General features: G+C 39.1%; 1 protein-coding gene across 16 annotated transcripts in view; it reads right to left on the bottom strand.

Annotated features, from left to right (window-relative positions):
- The window catches only part of LOC127579657 (lysine-specific demethylase 2B), a 196,989-nt gene that overhangs the window by 77,190 nt on the left and 101,142 nt on the right, over positions 1-18,657 (bottom strand). For all 16 annotated transcript variants that reach the window (XM_052032594.1, XM_052032599.1, XM_052032595.1 and 13 more), the window contains one exon: positions 13,676-14,151. In XM_052032594.1, the coding sequence (XP_051888554.1) occupies positions 13,676-14,151 (476 nt within the window). The remainder of the gene's footprint in view (positions 1-13,675; positions 14,152-18,657) is intronic.

Genomic DNA, 18,657 nt, shown 5'->3' with positions numbered 1-18,657 from the left:
GGTTAGGAGCTTTGAGTCCTTGTTGTCCTTGGGAATGGTACTGGAGGATTGGAGGGTGGCAAATGTTGTCCCCTTATTCAAAAAAGGTAGTAGGGATAGTTCAGGAAATTACAGACCAGTGAGCCTTACGTCTGTGGTGGGCAAGCTGTTGGAAAGGATTCTAAGAGATAGGATCTGTGAGCATTTAGAGAATCATGGACTGATTAGGGACAGCCAGCATGGCTTTGTGAAGGGAAGATCATGTCTCACAAGCCTGATAGGGTTCTTTAAGGACGTGACCAAGAAGATTGATGAGGGTAGTGCAGTAGATATGGTCTACATGGATTTAATAAGGCGTTTGACAAGGTGTCCACATGGTAGGCTTCTTCAGAAGGTCAGAGGGCATGGGATCCAGGGAGACTTGGCCGTGTGGATTCAGAATTGGCTTGCCTGTAGAAAGCAGAGGGTTGTGGTAGAGGGAGTGCATTCAGAATGGAGGGCTGTGACTGGTGGTGTCCCACAAGGATCGGTTCTGGGACCTCTACTTTTCGTGATATTTATTAATGACTTGGATGAGGGGGTAGAAGGGTGGGTTAGCAAGTTTGCAGACGACACAAAGGTCGGTGGTGTTGTGGACAGTGTGGAGGGCTGTCGAAGCTTGCAGAGGGATATTGATAGGATGCAGAGCTGGGCTGACAAGTGGCAGATGGAGTTCAATCCGAAGTGTGAGGTGGTACACTTTGGAAGGACAAACTCCAAGGTGGAGTACAAGGTTAATGGCAAGATTCTGGGGAGTGTGGAGGAGCAGAGGGATCTGGGGATTCATATCCACAGATCACTGAAAGTTGCCTCACAGGTGGATAGGGTAGTTACGAAAGCTTATGGGATGTTAGCTTTCATAAGTCGTGGGATCAAGTTTAAGAGCCACGAGGTAATGATGCAGCTCTACAAAACTCTGGTTAGACCACACTTGGAGTACTGTGTCCAGTTCTGGTCACCTCATTATAGGAAGGATGTGGAAGCGTTGGAAAGGGTGCAGAGATTTACCAGGATGCTGCCTGGATTGGAGAGTATGAATTATGAGGAGAGACTAAGGGAGCTAGGGCTTTACTCACTGGAGAGATGGAGGATGAGGGGAGACATGATAGAGGTATACAAAATATTAAGAGGAATAGATAGAGTGGACAGCCAATGCCTCTTTCCCAGGTCACCAATGCTCAATACAAGAGGGCATGGCTTTAAGGTAATGGGTGGGAAGTTTAAGGGAGATATCAGAGGGAGGTTTTTCACCCAGAGAGTGGTTGGTGCATGGAATGTGCTGCCTGGGGTAGCGATGGAGGCAGATATGTTGGTCAAATTCAAGAGATTGTTAGATAAGCATATGGAGGAATTTAAAATAAGATATTTATTTATTTATTAGTCACATGTACATCGAAACACACAGTGAAATACATCTTTTGTGTTACTGAGAATGTGCTGGGGGCAGCCTGCAAATAGGGGGATATGTGGGAGGAAGGGGTTAGATAGTCTTAGGCGTGGTTTAAAGGTCGGCACAACATGGCGGGCCATAGGGCCTGTACTGTGCTGTATTGTTCTAATATCTTGCTATACCTACATATCAAATCAATACACCAAGATCTCTCTGGACACCAACATTTATTAATCATCTAATCATCTTTCTACCTCACGTTTTGTCAGATTGTATTCTATCAGCCACCTTCTTGCTCACTTGCATAACCTGTCTGTATGCTCCTCCATCATTCTCACAACTCACTTTCCCACTTACCTTTATATCAGCTGCAATGTTGGATGAGTTTCTTCTGCATATTTTTTTTAAGAAATTACATGAATGGATTGTGAATACCTGAAGGCCCAGGTCAAATTTTGTGTCACACCAATATTAAAAGTAGATCAACCTTAACATTTTTGCTCTGTTTTTGTTTTCTCTTAACCAACCCTTTATCCATGCTAATGTGTTACCCCAAATCCTGCAAGGTCTTAATTTGCATAACAAATTTCATCTAGTATCTTATCAAATACCTTCTGAAAATCCAGATATCCTGTTTTCACTTGTTGCCTTTTACTTATCCTGTTAGTTAAATTTCCTAAAAATTCCATTTGATTTGCCAGATTTTATTTTCCCTTCATAAATGTTTGGAAAGATCTTCACTAAAGCACTTGCCACCTTTTAGTTGCAGGCTGTTAGGCCCAGGAGATACGCATGCTTTTAATCTTCTTAGTTCCTCCAGTTGTTTCTCTCTGGTGACATTAGTGACTTTAAGTTTCATACTATCGTTGGACCCTTGTTTCCTCTCCATTTCTACCACATTTATTGTCTTCCACATTACAGGCAGACACAAAATGTTTATTTACTGACTCAGTCATTTTTTTATTCCTAATTGTAATTTTTCCTGTCATTGTCTCAATGGTATGGGCCTCACTTTAGTTTTAATAATTTTTATATAGTTATAGCTCTTGAAAGCTTATATTTTATTTCTTGCTTAACTTACTCTCACAATCCATCTTCTCCCTCTTCAATCATTCAATACTGCTCCCTAAAACACTTTCAATTTTCATTTTTACTCCTCATGGCAGCATCATAGGTCTATATTTTTCTAAATACAAACGCAAATATTAACCTAAATGCAAAATAGCATTGATGCTGGAAATCTGAAAGAAAAAGATCTACCTGAAACACTGACATGGTTTCTTTCCTCACAGCCTGCTGAGTATTCCTTGCTTACTCTGTTTTATTTGTTTTCCTTAACCTCTTGACTCATCACCACTACTAAATTTATTCCATGTAATAAAAATTCACTTATCCATCCCAAGCTAAGATACAGATGGATACAACTGAGAGTAGCCTATGCTTGCTGTGATGGTTGCAATTGCAACCTGAAACAGTCCCTTCCAATAGGCAGAGAGAATCTTGCAGCTGATTTTAATTGGTTGGGTGGAGCCATTGCCTCAACCACTAGAAGCAAAGCAGAGATCAGTAAAATAGCCATTTATCACATTGTGGTTTTATGCATTCTTGTTTCAATGTTCAGCACCTCTGTGCCACTCCTGCTACAGCTCTGATTAAATTACTTTTCCAAAAATGCAATGACAAAATCTACATTTATAATACTGCCCACACAACACAAAAGTGTACTCAATAACCAAAGAATTATTTTGAAGACATTCAGCAAACGAGGAAGCCAATTGGCACACAGCACATTAATGAACTACCAGTCAATAATTCTTCCTTGATTTTGATTGAGGAGTATATATTAGTCAGGATAACTTCCTATTTTTTCCCCCCCCCCCAAACATTACCATTTAGGTCCATCCCAGCATGTGGCTGGTCTCAGTTTAACACTTCACCCAAAAGATATCAACTCTTTCAGTGAAATTTAGGCTTGGATCAGAAGCTCAATCAAGTCCATTATTGGGTATTGACTCAGAACAATCTGATGCCAAAGCAAGAATAGCACCAAATGAGCCATTCAGTAGTTTTACATTCTTCTATTTTCATTGTGTTTTTTAATGTATTATTTTAACAATCATGCTGAAACATGTGAAGCTGTATGGGCCAACTTATGAAATCAGCTATGTTCATTAAACTCATAGCATCACAGTGTTTTCGCTAGGCCAAAACAAAGAAATAGGCAAAAAAAAAACTCAAACAGATTTACAAAATTCTCAATTTGTACAAAAAACATTGGAAAAAGAATTTCAATTTTCTTCTCAGCAGGCTGGTAAACAAGGTAACTAAATAGAGTTTATTTCTGCACAGGTATACAAAGCAACACAGGAAACAAGCAAAGGCTACCAAAATCCTAAAAATAATTCCAAAATGTCCCTATTTATGAAATGCCCAAAGGAGCAACAACAAAAGTAGAGTGGAAGAGGGTCTATCTTTAAGATTTATACAAAAATTCTTTGTTTGAATGAGAAAAAAAAAGTATAAGTCAGTCTAGAGAATGATTGCTACCAATGGTGACTGTACCAGCTTTACGTCCAAGCAGCTTCTGGGGATATTCAACCTCTACCCACCCCACAGTACTTTATTCAATACATTTGACTCTTCAGTGGCACTGCATTATTTAAAAAATCCAAATACCAAAGAGAGATGTTTTCAGTTTTATTTAGAGCCATTCTTCCTTTGTTATCTGGGAATTTTCTTATGGGTTTTTAAAAACCATTTATACCAAGCAACAGCATTTAATTATTAACTGGAACAAGTAGTTTTATTTCTTTCTAACACAAATTAAGAGATTCAACCATTGTATTTTGGGCAACTTCCTTCCAAAAGTTGTCCCAAGGAACGTTGATTATTTTGAAATGTATATGCCACCCAGGTCATGGAGCATCCTTCCGCTGCGATAACTTCCTTTCCATCTCACATTTTTCACCTTCATTTCAAATTTTGTTCATGCTGCCATTCTTCTCTGTTTGGGGTTTCCTCTCTACCTTACCCTCAACAACACTCCTGAGCTTTCCACATTCTCTCACATACACACCTTTTACCCATCCAGTCATTATCACACTGCTGATTGTGGGAGCCTTGTGACACAAAATGGCTGTTTGGTTTCCTATGTTACAACACTGACTGTAAAGTGCTTTGGGACATCCTAACAGGGAAGTGAAAGGCCATATATAAATAGGTCTTCTTTTCTTGAGGTATTATATCAGTTAGTAACATGCTCATTTTAACAGCCGGTTGGCTGCTTCAAAGCTTTTTTGATGCCTGTACTTTGTCAAGTGGCCGTTTAATGGAGCAAGCAGTAAGAGGCTTTACATTCTGTAGGATAAACTGAGGAAGAAACTGTTGTCATGGTAACAGAGAAAATGTTGGTTTGGTCATAAGTCGCTTTGCTCAGTGTTAAAAATTTATCTTTTTTTCATCATGTTCCCTGACATTATTCAAAAAAACTGCAGACTATTAATTCCAATTTGTCCCACAGTTATTAAAATGATTGTGATCAATTGCTTTATACCACAACTGTTTCAGGATGGTGTGGAAGTTAGCATATAGAGCACATTGGAGAAACCATGTTCAAGTTTGATAAAGGGCTTGTTGCCTGCAAACATCATCAGTCCAAGCCCAATGGGTTTAGGTCAGGTATCAAAACATAGGCCCTTGTGCTCAGGTTGGATCAGGCTGGGCTGGCTCTTTATTAATTAAAATACAAAGGATTGCTGCTTTTGGGAAAGCACAAATAACCTGAGTGCCTGCAAATAACCGGGAGAGTCCAGGTCGCACAGGAAGTGGTCCCTATTTCTCAATGTATGGCTTCACTGTATCGCCTGACAACTCAATCCGAGCCCAATGGGCCCCAATTATATATGTTTAGGTTCGGATCAAAGATCAAAAAAAATTAAGTCCTCAGACTCGGTTGGGATTGGGGTTAGCTTGGCTGGTCTACCCTTTACCAGTCCCTTACAATTCTCTGGAGAATCAGCAGTGCTTCTTGTTGTTATTGATTGTACTTCCCTTCCCCTCCCCATTCCATGTCTGCACATTCTGGATATCCCAGGAGTTTTAAGTTTTGAGCAAAAAACAAACTGCTGTATGAACTCAGTGGATCAAGCAGCATCAATGGAGGCAAAGGAATAGTCAACATTTCAGGTTGAGGCCCTGCATCAGGACTTGAAATTTTGAATTTTGAATCAAAATTTTAAATTCTGACTGTTTACACTGTGAATTCTTTAAGAACAAGACACTTTTCTGCTCCATGTTTCCTAATATGCACAGGCTGGCTTCGAGGTTGCAAGAGTGGAGCAGCCTTTTTTTTCCTCCAGAGTGACCTTGTAGGTTACACTACTAAACTTGCAAAGTCATAACCCAAGCCTTCAAGCCTTCCATCTACTAAATAAGTGATCTTTAGTTTAATAATTAATCTATAATCTAACAAATCAGTAGTGTAAAAGCTTGCCTACTTATTGGTTCAGTAACCATCAGTCAAGTACAGCCAAGGATCAGCATTTATCTGGTCTCAAGTTGACTTTTCCCATCATCTTTCAACACATTCTCAGTCATTATAATAACAGCAGAACACCGTTTTAAGAGAAAAATCTGTGTACATAAGCTACATCAAAACTACTGCATGACAGTGGTGGAAAATTACACAGTCCGTCATTCTCATTTATCCTTCCCTAGTTGAATGGCTCATGCCTCAGTGCCAAGTAGAAACATATATGTTTTTAAACCCTTCATGATCTTGGGTTATCCTAAAATGTTTTACAGCAGTGAAATAATTTTTGAAATGCATGGGAGTATAGATAACACAGCAGCCAAACTGTACCCAGCAATCTCTCACAAATAATGATATTGTTTACTTTATGCAATTTATTTAATGATAAATTATGAACAGGGCACCAGGGATATACGTGATCTTCAAAATAATGCTATGAGATCTTTTACATTCAGACAAAAGAGCAGACACATGCTAGATTTAACACTGATCTGAATGAAAATATATCTGACAATGCTCCCTCAGAACTATCAAGCTGAATTATTGTGTTTAAGTATTTGGAGGCTTCTGATTCAGAGATCAAAGTGCAATCAACTGAGCTATAGCTGACCATTGATTAGTAATAGTAATTATAAGGAATATTAATGGATTTATAGAACTAAATTATGATGGTCTTTTAGATTTCCAGTAAAGAATAAATAGCTATTTTACAAATTATTCTTTTGAGAAATACAGTTGCTAATAATTTGGGTAGCTTTAAGAATCTAACAACTGCACCCAATTTTAAATTATTGAAAGAATTTTTGAAATATTGCAAAATTAATCCATGTCCTCTTACAAATCTGAATCAACTTAAGAAAAATAAAGAAGAAATACTGCGAAGTGTACAAAATTCTAACTTTCCTTTTTAAGCCCCAGTTTGATCCTGGGTCTGGACAATTGCATTATCGAAAATGATAGCAGGCTTCTCAGTGAGGTGCCAAGTCCAAAAAGCAGAAGTTCCCATGCTGGAACTCCAGTGTGCGTGTTAGATAAGGTGTTCTATGGTAAGGGAACAGTAGAGGCTGATTGGGCACAATGTTACTACACTAGGAAGGTGAAAACTGGCTAGGAGAAGCAATCACGTACATTGTTCAATGACCTGTTAAGCAAGGCCTGGGTCAGGCACAATTGAGATCCTCACATTGAATCTCAAGGCTGGCAGGTGAATAATAATCTCTAGGACAAAGCACACTGTACCCACTACAATGAATCAAAAGTAGAAGAAAATTGTGCACAAAACTGGCAAGTATTGCATATCGCAAAAGTTCACCATCTTGTGTAACATAACTAATGCCTATTGACAGTATGCTAGATATTGGTTATGCAGGCAGATGATGATCTTGTTGTTTCTCTTTATTGCACACATAACATTATGTAACCAGCAGCTGGGAAAAATTACGGACTGCTGCAAATTAAGGAGTTTTTTTCAAATACACCACCATTTTATTGATGATGAGTGAAATGGTATTATTTCAAAAAAAAAGCTCGCATTTTTGTTTTATAAAGCAGTATTTGAGGATATCCTAAAAGGGAAAAGCAGCAAAGTCTTTTAAGATTATCTAGTTTTCATCAAGAACACCAGTGAAGCAAATAACCTGTAAAAAATGAACAATTGAAAGCAAGCATTGTGTGCACTAAACAGGGACAAGGAAAAAGGTCCACCTGTGAAACCAGGAAACTTGTATCCAATTTAAGAAAATGTTAATTTGTCAGCAGAGCAAGAGAGAAAAACATATTGTGATAAATGAATTTGAGAAATACAGACTGATAAATTCCTAGGTTTAAACGCAGATCTGTCTGGAGTTATGTTCTCAGCCTCAAAGTATTAGTACTACAATGGAACCAAGTTGGAAGAAAATCATCCAGGCATCTCATTCCTGATTACTATCCTGCACACATGCACGAAAGCAAGTACATGGCTGCAAGGACAAGTCTGGATAAAGTTCACCCCAATTACAATTATTTGATAAGAAGCTTTCTGCCAAATATAATTTAGTTCAGAAGAATAAGGTATGATCTTGTTGAGAAATTCACGATTCTGAGAGGGAATGACAGGGTGGGTGCTGTCTCCTTCACAAAGAGAAATTCCTTTAAGCAGAGGATTATAAATCTTTGAAATTCTCCATTTTAGAGGGTTGCAAATACTCAAATCATTGAGTATCTTCAAGACTGAGGTCAACAGATTTTTTGGACCCAATGGGAATCAAAGGATATGCAGGTCCATAGAAAAAGTGGACTTGTGGTATAAGATCAGCCACAAGTGCACTTACTGTATCTTATGGACCTGCATATCCTTTGATTCTGATGGTTTTACAGAAAGGTATGGCTTCACACATGGAGGACAGCCTACTGGGCATTGTACTTAAATTTAATTAGCAAGTTTAAATGAATAATACATGAATGAAAGCAATTTTCTATTCATATTCACTTAATCCTCTAATGTTCTTTGTAAATTACATCAAACTATGCTTTGTTGCTCTTTGACGAGGCCTATCTCAGTTTACAAGTCAGCTTTGCTGAATTGAGTGTCATTAACTGTTGGAAGACCTCCATGCCTCTCTCAATGACTGTATCACATACTACAGACTGCATCACATACTACAGACTGCTTCGTCAGGAGAGAAAAACTTGCCATGCTCACATCCCCAATGAAACAAGGGAAGCAAGTTACCAACCACATTGCAGCTCTAAAATGGGGATGGGAAATTTTGGCAGGGAGTTTCTCTTCATACTTTCTTCTCTACATCAACCAGATGAAAAAGTTGATAAAGCTTTGATGCACAAGATATGCATCAGTTTTAACATGTACTAATTCATATTGAATGTGTACAAATCTATCTGGTCTTAAAAATCTAATTTTATATGCAATTCCCTCACACGTCAAAATATACTGGATTTTAAAAGTTAAATAGTTTTGTTCACTTTCCCCCCTACTTAAAAAACATGCTTTCTTATATTTCAACTTCTACCCTACTCTCGTGTACCTGTTCCAAATCTTATTTCATGGTCTGTAAATTATTTAACATTGTCAGTAAAAATTGTGCTGAATTGCTTTGCATGGAATCTTCAATCTGATCAGCTGCTCAGTTTGCTTGACAGCATTATTGCCACTGAATGATGTCTGATCATAAGCAACATTGGAAAACAGGAAATCCATGCTATAAAGATCACAGGCTCGCTATTGTACTTAGCCTTCTTTGTAGTCAGCCCCAGATGCCATTAGTTTGTCACCGATTGCAAAATATAGCTGTAATGGCTGTAATTTTTGGCCCTAGTTGATTGTATTTCTGGACTTTCGAAACATTTCTGGCCAGGTACAACATAGTATGCTATCATATAAAATACATACATAGAATCATAGAAACATACAGCATGGAAACAGGCTACTCGGCCTAATTCATTCATGCCAACCAGTAGGCACACTTGCGTCTTAATCCCATCACCTAGCACTTGGTCCATAGCTCTTTATGAATAAATGATTCAAGTGCTCATCTAGACACCTCTTAAATACTGTCAGCAACCAGCTTCAACCACACTCTCAAGCAGTGCATTCCAGGTACTTACCACTCTGGGTGAAGAAATCCCCCACGTTCCCCTATCCTAAACCTATGACCTCTAGTTTTATCTACCTCTGATATGGGGAAAGGTTTCCTGTAGTCTACCCTATCTGTACCCCTCAAATTTTATATCCCTTATTCACATCCCCTCTTAACCTCCTCTGCCCAGGGAGAACAGACCCAGCTCCTCAAGTATCTCCTGCAGCTTTGCCTCTAGGCTGTGCCCCAGCTGTATTACCAGATTGATCTGGAACTCCATCACTGCTCCTTTATTGTAACTAAGTCTAAATCCGGCAAATCCACACTCAACAGCAACAGAATGACTGCAGCAGTTCAAGGGGCGGCACAGTAGCGTAGCGGTTAGCGCAATGCTATTACAGCGCCAGTGATCGGGGTTCGATTCCCATCGCTGTCTGTAAGGAGTTTGTGCGTCCTCCCGTGTCTGCGTTGGTTTCCTCCAGGTGCTCCGGTTTCCTCCCACATTCTAAAGATGTATAGGTAGGTTAATTTGGGGGTTTAAAATGGGCGGTGCGGACTTGTTGGGCCGGAAGGGCCTGTTACCACGCCGTAAATAAAACTTAAATTTAAAAAAAAATAAAATTTAAAAATTTAAATTCTCAAAGCCAATTAGAAATACTGGCCTTGCCAGCAATGCCAAGTAAAATAAATAAATAAATGGAATTACAGAAGTTAAGTTTGAGGAACTGATGGGACACACTCAAAAACTGAGTACACAAAGAACTAGGTAGACATCAGTAGATTGTGTTTTCTTTGAGCACCTTTTTAAATGTATGGTCATAAGTTCATATATCAAAAACAGTGAAAATACTTCATAAGTACTTCACTGCCCTTAAAGTACTTTGGACTGACCAGAAGATGGAGAAGCTGTCCTTTCTTCCTTTGTACAATCATCTAAAAGGGAGCAGATGGTTTTTGAAGGAGACCCAATATCACTGCCTACAAAGTAGGCATGGTGTTTTTATTTTAAACACTTCATGATCATTGACACTCCCCAGAATTAGTCTTTAGTCATCTTTGCAGTTCCAAAAAGAAATTCGCAGAATTCTATAAACTGGCAGATGGTTTTTACCAGTTTTTTTTTGGTGCTTTCCAATGAAGTAATTAACTGCTTATGAATGGAGAGCAATAGAGTAATTAAACTTAGGTACAACATTGTTGAATGGGGCAGATTCAATAGGTTTGGTTGCACTTTACTGGCTATCTTTTTCAGCTGTTCTTGTGTGTCTTAATTGGAACAGTTTGGAAGAAATGATGGCACAATTCCAGCAACCTCTCTAGCTAAGCTGTGATCTGAGCAACCCTACTGTTGACTAGAAATCAATTTGGAAATTACCATCCTCCCAATAGTTCTAAAAATTTCCCACTAAACAGAAACCCCCAAACCCTACCACCCCATGTGAAAGGATATGCTGTAAACTCTCACTCCCTTCTCTCAATGAACAAAAATGACTGCCATCTTCCCTCAGTGTCTCAAATCTGTTTTTACTGCCAACCGTAGTTTCAGATCTTGTGCTTTCGATGTCTTCTCACTAGAATGTCTCTAACCAAGATGTGAAACTGAAGTGAGAAGAATTCAGAAGGAACCTCATCTAAATTCCAGCTACTTGGAAGTGGGGATGAGGTGTATGGGATAAGGATCAAGAGGACCACTTTTTAAAAATACTCATTTTCACTACTGTCAATTTCACTTTGGTACCCAACAATACAGTTTTGATGAGTTGTTCCACACATGGGTTCTTCCTTTGCATAGCCAGGGAGATAGTTACAAAGTGAAAACATAGAGAAAATCTCTTCTCCCACCCTTCTCCTGAAAGAGTTACTGTTTGCTCAAATCAGTATATTAGAATCTAGGAGACTGGATGCAAAAACAAATATTTTTAAGGGTCATCCAAAGAGCGAAGAAATTTAATGTTTAGAGTGCAGGGGACTAGCACACTGGAAATGTTGGACTGCTGAAAAACTGATGAGTCTGAGATCAGAACTGAAAAAGCAGAGAACTTGAAGTACAATTGGAGCAGGTTACAGATCTAGGCAAGGAAATCAATATGAAAATTTTAAAATCAAGGTATGACCACAGCAAGCATAAATTTAGGTTAGTAAGCATGGGGACAATTGATGAATGAGACCTAGTGTGAGTTAGCATGCAAGCAGTAGAGCTATGAATGTTTTGATTTACGGCAAGTTAAAGATGGGAGGCTGGGCAGGAAAGCATTGGAAAAAATCAAGTTGGGAAGTAACATGGATGAAGGATTCAGTATTGGAGAGGTGAGGCAGAGGTGGAGATGAACAAAGTTACAGTGATGGAGCAGTTATGTGGTGGATGTTCATCTCAAAAAGAACGTCAAAGTTACAAAGAATCTGGTTCAGTATCAGACTGTGGCAAAGTTGATGATTAGGGAAATGAGTTTCTGGCAGGAACAAATTACATTGGAATCAATCTTTACAATGTTTATTTACAAGAATTGTCAATGATGAAATGAAGAACATTGTCAAGCAACAATAAAGCAGAGCACTAAGGGCAGAGTCTGAAAAGAGTTGAAGGGGTTGAGATCAGGAGACTATATATCCCCACTATTTGCTGATGCTCCAAAACACTACTTCTTATATGTTGAACAAGTTATAATAAAATACATAAAATTATCATTAAATCAACTTGCCATACACAATTGGAGCAAAAACTGTAGATGCTAAACTCCTAATACAAAAACAGAAAACGTCAGAAGCACTCAGTTCTGATGAAGAGTCATTGCCCTGAAATATTGATGGTTTATCTATTCAGAATGTTGTTTTGCTTGCTGAGTACTTCTGGCATTTTCTAGTTTTGTTTTGATAAATGATGCTGCATTACTTCTTACAAAGAGAATCTGTCCATGGAGCCAATGGGTGCCTATTTCTTTGCAATAAGCCAGTGGGTGCCTGCACCAATACAGGTGCATTCCAGGTAGCCATCTGCTCTGGCTGGCTAGCACACTTCATTGTTCTTATACCGAAAATCTTGAAAAACTAGGGACAAAGAAGCAGACACTTGAATCATACCGAGTTCCTACATTATCCAAGGCACTGGTGATTTTCTGGAAGGACCAGTGGTTTTGAACTAGTTCCAGAAGCATAGGACTGGAAAATATAATTTACAGCTGGAAGCTCATGTATCTGATCCTGGGGGATCTTACTAGCCACTCTGCAAGGGCTACTGCAAACACCTGCTGGTGCAGCATGCCTAATTCAGTCCAACATGTAAAGCCCTTATTAACAAAAGGCACAACAGGTGGCTTTTTGCCTATAGTTTATGAATAGGCACAGTTGAATAAAAGCCCTCGATTCTATCATAAGTTGGAAAATAACCTGAACTTCCTCTTAATCACATTTTCAGTAACCGAACACTCAGTCTAAGTTTGGTATAAATTTGGAACTCTTCAGCAAACAGCACATTAGGTCAATTGCTCATTTTCGTAAACCAAAGGAATTAAGGGGCATGGAACAATGATAGGTTTACAAAGCTATGCCACAAAGATATAACCTGACTGAATAATGACATGGGCTCAATGGTCTTTATCGTTTGCTCCCATACTATATTCCCATGAAACAGTAAATTCACACTCAGCTAAGAACTGCACAAGGGTTAAGAGCAAGCCACCATTGTTTCCCCCATTAATAAAATAGCCCCCAAGAATATACATCCCCAACAGTATTAAAACAAGAATTCCACTTTGTAGAAGTGATAGAAGTCAGATGCATCCCTTCAAATGACTCACTTATATTCAACCTTGCAGTCAAGGCTAACAATTTTCCAACCAGGAGGTGTTCGTCATCTTTAGTATACTGATGGGGTTTTCTTAATTATCCCTGACAGATTAAGTCCCAAGTATCAAATTTAAGGAGCTATTGCAGGAATTTTGTATTCATTTTGTCAATCCTCTGGGTCCCAAAGATGACTAATACAGTAAGCTTTTTATTAATGAACCAATTTAGAATTATATTATTAGCAAAATGTAAACTGAAACGCAAAATAAGTGCCACGTAATCAGAAATGATGACAACTCCCATTTGATTAAAACTGTGCTCTCCATATAGATAAATAACCACGTCAAGGCCTCCGAAGATTTTTACAAAACTAACCTTCATATCTTCCAGGAGGGCATACGGATCTTCTATCCCCTCGGGGACACATTTCTTATTCTCCGGTAAGGATTCTAGTTTTTCCACAAGTGCCTTTAACCCTTTCAGCTCAAACTCTGTAAGGTGAATCCATTTGTTAGACCCCTCAGACACTGGCTGAGAAGGGTCAGGAGATCCACTTGGGGTCTTTGGACAGTCTGTCGGCATTGGTGACTTTGTACTGTCATTTGAGTCATTGGATAAAGTCCGCTTTAAATGCCTCGTCAGTTTCTGTGTCTTTCCAGTACTTTCATTTCCTTCTGAATGTGCACTATCTGGAGAAGGCGAATCATCACCAAATCCCTTCATGTTTTGAGTGCTCATTTTATCTTTTGTCTCATCTTTCTCCTCCTTGACATGCATATCAGAAGATTCTTCATCCATGTCGAGTCGGGAATCTGATGAAGGGCTCTCTGTATTTGGTTTCTTCTCTGTATCTGAGAACATTTAAACTCAAATGTAAGATGTCAAGATTAATTGAGAAAAGAAAAATGTTTTATTAATATTAAAATCACATTGATAGTCAATTACTAGAAGGAGACAAGAAACAAAATTAAAACCACAAATTTCCAGCACATTCAGGCTAATGTGCCCATGCCAGTCAAAGAAAAAACTACTTGGGCTAATGCCACTTCCCTGGTCACAGTCTTAGTGTTGGAGGTCACAACATTTCAAGTGCTCATCCAAGTACTATGAATTTGCAACAAGAATTTCTGTAATTAGTTTCCTTTCAGACAATGTTCCAAGTGCCTGCCACTCTTTGGGTGACAAAAAAAGATCCTTAATTCCCCTCTAATTCTCTTAGCAATTAGTTTAAATATATGTCCCTTTGTTATTGACTTTCCTGTTAAAGGAAACCACTCCTGCCTGGGTCTAGACCTCCCATAGTTTTATACACTTATATATTAAATCTCCCGCCAGTTTTCTTCATTCAAAAGAAAATAATTCACAAAGTTAAAATTTTCCAATCCTGTCAATTTCCTCCTCAAGCTCTGCACCATTGAGTACAGAAGCAGAGGTTACATTCCTGGAATAACCACCAGAGATCAGGATTTTTGATCGTGAGACACAATCTCAAATGTCATTCTGAAGAATTAAAATTCACCTAAAAGGACTAGTATCAGTAATAGTAACCATAAAACTACTGGGTTGTAGTAAACCCCATCTGGTTCACCATGCCTTTCAGAATGGAAAACCTACCATAATTTTCTAGTCTGCTTTTTGTGACTACAGAGACACCATCATGGAGGATTCTTAACAGCTCCTCATTTCAGGGTTAATTGGCCTCAGATAACTACTGGCATTGCTAGTGTTGCTCATATCTGATGAACAAGCAATTTTAAAAACTTCTCAGGCTATGCTGGATCCTTCTTGTAACGTAGCAAACAAAAAATGAAAGTCAATAGTTATCAATCTGCAGCAGAAGTTGTTGATCTCAACTGAAATGGACCAAGCACAGTGGTTGATAGAAATCAAAGGCCCACTTTTTTGATGAATTTCAAAGCTATGCCAACTTCCTCTTTTGGCTTGCTCCACCACCGCGCATCCCCCCCCTCAACTCCCCCAAAAAATACACTGCCAGTTCAGCACATCAATATGTGACTTAAATAAAAAAAATACTGACATGAAAAACTGATTTTCAGTTTCAAGTTTGCTGCACTCCAATTTCCTTTGCTTGAGCAATTTGAACAAAAAAAACTCAACCTGGTGTGTTGAAAGAGGCTACATAGTAAGATTAAAATGACTTGTATGCAGAGACCAGATGGGACACAAGAGTAAAAGATCATAAATATGTGGAAGAGTAGACACCACTCATCCAAAATCTAGATTAAATATCAAAGTACACATGAATGGTTATCCATTGAATTACTTACTCCCCCAATGCAGACCCAATTATCAACAATAAACCACATACTGTGTCCTAATTTTCAAGGCAACTTCAAAATGGCTCATGACAAATGCAGCATTCGCTCTTTCAGTAACCAACTGCTACCCTTCAGAGGATGCCAATAGGTGCAAGCAGCAGGTGTCTTAATCTCGTAGGAGACCTTAATGTTCTTTCTCAAAAGTATTTATTAGTAGTCTTCAAGCATCAATTTAGGTTCTCCACAAAAGTTCAAGACAGAATACTTCTGATCTTGAGGATTACTTGTCACTATTTTAATAACATATTAAAGGCCATTTTTTTCCTGTCAAAGCATCAAAAACACCAGTAGAATCTTGACAGTTAAAAGTGGATCTGGAGCCTTATTAAAGGAAAGTCATATTAATCAGGAGTTCAAAGTGAGAAAACAGGCACTAGGATAGTTCAAGAGCATCATTACAAAAAATGCTGTTTTTAAGATACAAGGAATGAACTAAGGAGAGGGGAAGATAAAAGATTACAGAATTTAGATGACAATTTGATCAGCTGCACCATTATAAACAAATAATTGCAAATAAACTTCAAAAAGAATTTTCAGAGAAACCAACGAGATAATCTTCACCAGTGAACCATCACGTGGCAGCCTGCCAAAAAAATAATTACCGATGTCAAAGAACAGGTATCTCAACATCACTCCATCTAAAGACTAAATGGCTTTAAGACAACAAGGAGAGGGAGAAAACAGCAGTGACAAGAAAAGCACTAATGGATTCCTCTCAGCTAGGCAAGCTGCACTACTGGGTCATCATAAGGATTGGTGTTTTGGTCCCAATTACTCACAGTCAACATCAACAATTTGGTTGAGGGATCCAAATGTAATATTTCCAAGTTTGAAACAAAACTAAGTAGGAATGCAAATAAAACAAAATTGTAGATGCTGGATCCAAAACGAAAACAGAAAATGCTGGAAATACTCAGCAAGTCAGGCAGTATCTGTGGATAGAGAAAAAGAGTTAACGTTTCAGGTCTGAAACACTTCATCAAAAGTGAGAAGGTGACGACAGTACAAAGAAGCTTCATGGGACACGCTAGGTGAGCAGGCAACAACATAGTAGATAGAGCACAATGTGAGGTTATTGAATGGAAGAAAAACACAAATTCTGAAAAACAAGATAATCTATCGAAAAGGCAGGCAAGTGGGCCGGGGGGGGGGGGGGGGGGGGGGGGGTTGGCCCTGTTGGTAAAAGATAAAATTAAATCGATAGCAAGAAACGATATAGGATCAGAAGATGTAGAATCTTTGTGGGTAGAGTTGAGGAACCGCAAAGTTACAATGACCCCGAGGGGAGTTACGTACAGGCCTCTGAGTAGTATTCAGGATGTGAGGTACAAAATGCACCAAGAAATAGAAAAGGCATATAAGAAAGGCAATGTTACAGTAATCATGGGGAACTTCAATATGCAGGTAGGTTGGGAAAATCAGGTCAGTAGTGGAACCAAGAAAAGGAATTTGTGAAATGTCTATGGGATAGCTTTTTAGAGCAGCTTGTGGTAGAGCCCACCAGGGAACAGGCAATTCTAGATTTGGTGTTGTATAATGAGACAGACTTAATTAGGGAGCTTAAGGTGAATGAACTCTTAGGAGACAGTGACCATAATATTATAGGATTCACCCTGCAGTTTGAGAGGGAAAATCTGAAATCAGATGTAATGGGTTTACAGTTGAGCAAAGGTAGCTACAGAGGCATGAGGAAGGAGCCAGTCAGTGTTGATTGGAAGGGGACCCTAGCAGGTAAGATGGCAGAACAGAAATGGCAAGAGTTGCTGGGAGTAATTTGGGAGACAGCAGAATTTCACCCCAAGGAAGCACCAGCATACTAAGGGGAGGATGAGGCAACCCTGACAAGTGAAGCCAGGGACGGCATAAAAGCAAAAGAGAAGGCAGACAATATGTTGAAGATTAGTGGGAAGCCAGAGGATTGGGAAGCCTTTAAAAACCAACAGAGGACGACTAAAAAAGCAATAAGGGGAGAGCAGATGAAATACGAGGGTAAACTAGCCAATAATATAAAAGATTTCAAAAGTTTTTTTTTAAAAAAGGGTAAAAGAGAGCCAAGAATGGACACTGGACTGCTGGAAAATGACACTGGAGAAGTAGTAATGGGGAACATAGAAATGGCAGTGGAATTGAATAGGTACTTTGCTTCGCAGTGGAAGACACCTGTAACATGCCAGAAATTCAAGAGAGCCAGTGGGAAGAGGTGAGCATAGTGGCCTTTACTAAGGTGGTGGTGCTGGCGAAGCTAAAAAGGCCTGAAGGTGGATAAAACACCTGGACCAGATGGACTACACCCCAGAGTTCTGAAAGAGGTAGCTGAAGAGATTGTGGAAGTATTAGTAGTGACCGCTCATGGATCAATGGAGTCAGAGAGGGTCCCAGAAGACTGGAAAATCACAAATATAACACCCCTGTTTAAGAAGGGAGGGAGCCAAAAGACAGGAATTATAGGCCGATTAGCCTGATATCAATGGTTGGTAAGATTTGAGAGTCCATTACTAAGAATGAAATTTCAGAGTACTTGGAAGTACATGATAAAATAAGGCGATTTCGTTAAAGGGAAATCTTGCCTGACAAATCTGTTAGAATTCTTTAAGGAAGCAACAAGCAGGTTAGACAAATGAGAGGCAGTGAACATTATTTACTTGGATTTTCAGGCGGGTTTTGACAAGGTGCCACACACAAGGCTGCTAAACAAGATCAGAGCTCAAGGTGTTAGAGGCAGTCTTCTAGCATGGATAGAAGATTGGCTGACTAGAAAAAGGCAGAGTTGGTAATAAAAGAGTCCTTTTCAGGATAGTTGCTGGTGACTAGCAGAGTTCCACAGGGGTCAGTGTTGGGACCACAACTTTTCACTTTATACGTTAATGATCTAGATGAAGGAACTGATGGCATTGTGGCCAAGTTTGCAGACAATACAAAGATAGGTGGAGGGACAGGTAGCGTTGCAGAGGCAGGGAGGGAGTCTGCAGATGGACTTGGATAGACTATGTGAATGGGCAAAGAAGTGGTAGATGGAAT

Source organism: Pristis pectinata, chromosome 17, assembly GCF_009764475.1.
Source record: "Pristis pectinata isolate sPriPec2 chromosome 17, sPriPec2.1.pri, whole genome shotgun sequence".
Classification (NCBI taxonomy): Eukaryota; Metazoa; Chordata; class Chondrichthyes; order Rhinopristiformes; family Pristidae; genus Pristis; species Pristis pectinata.
This window is presented reverse-complemented; position numbering and strand designations above follow the sequence as displayed.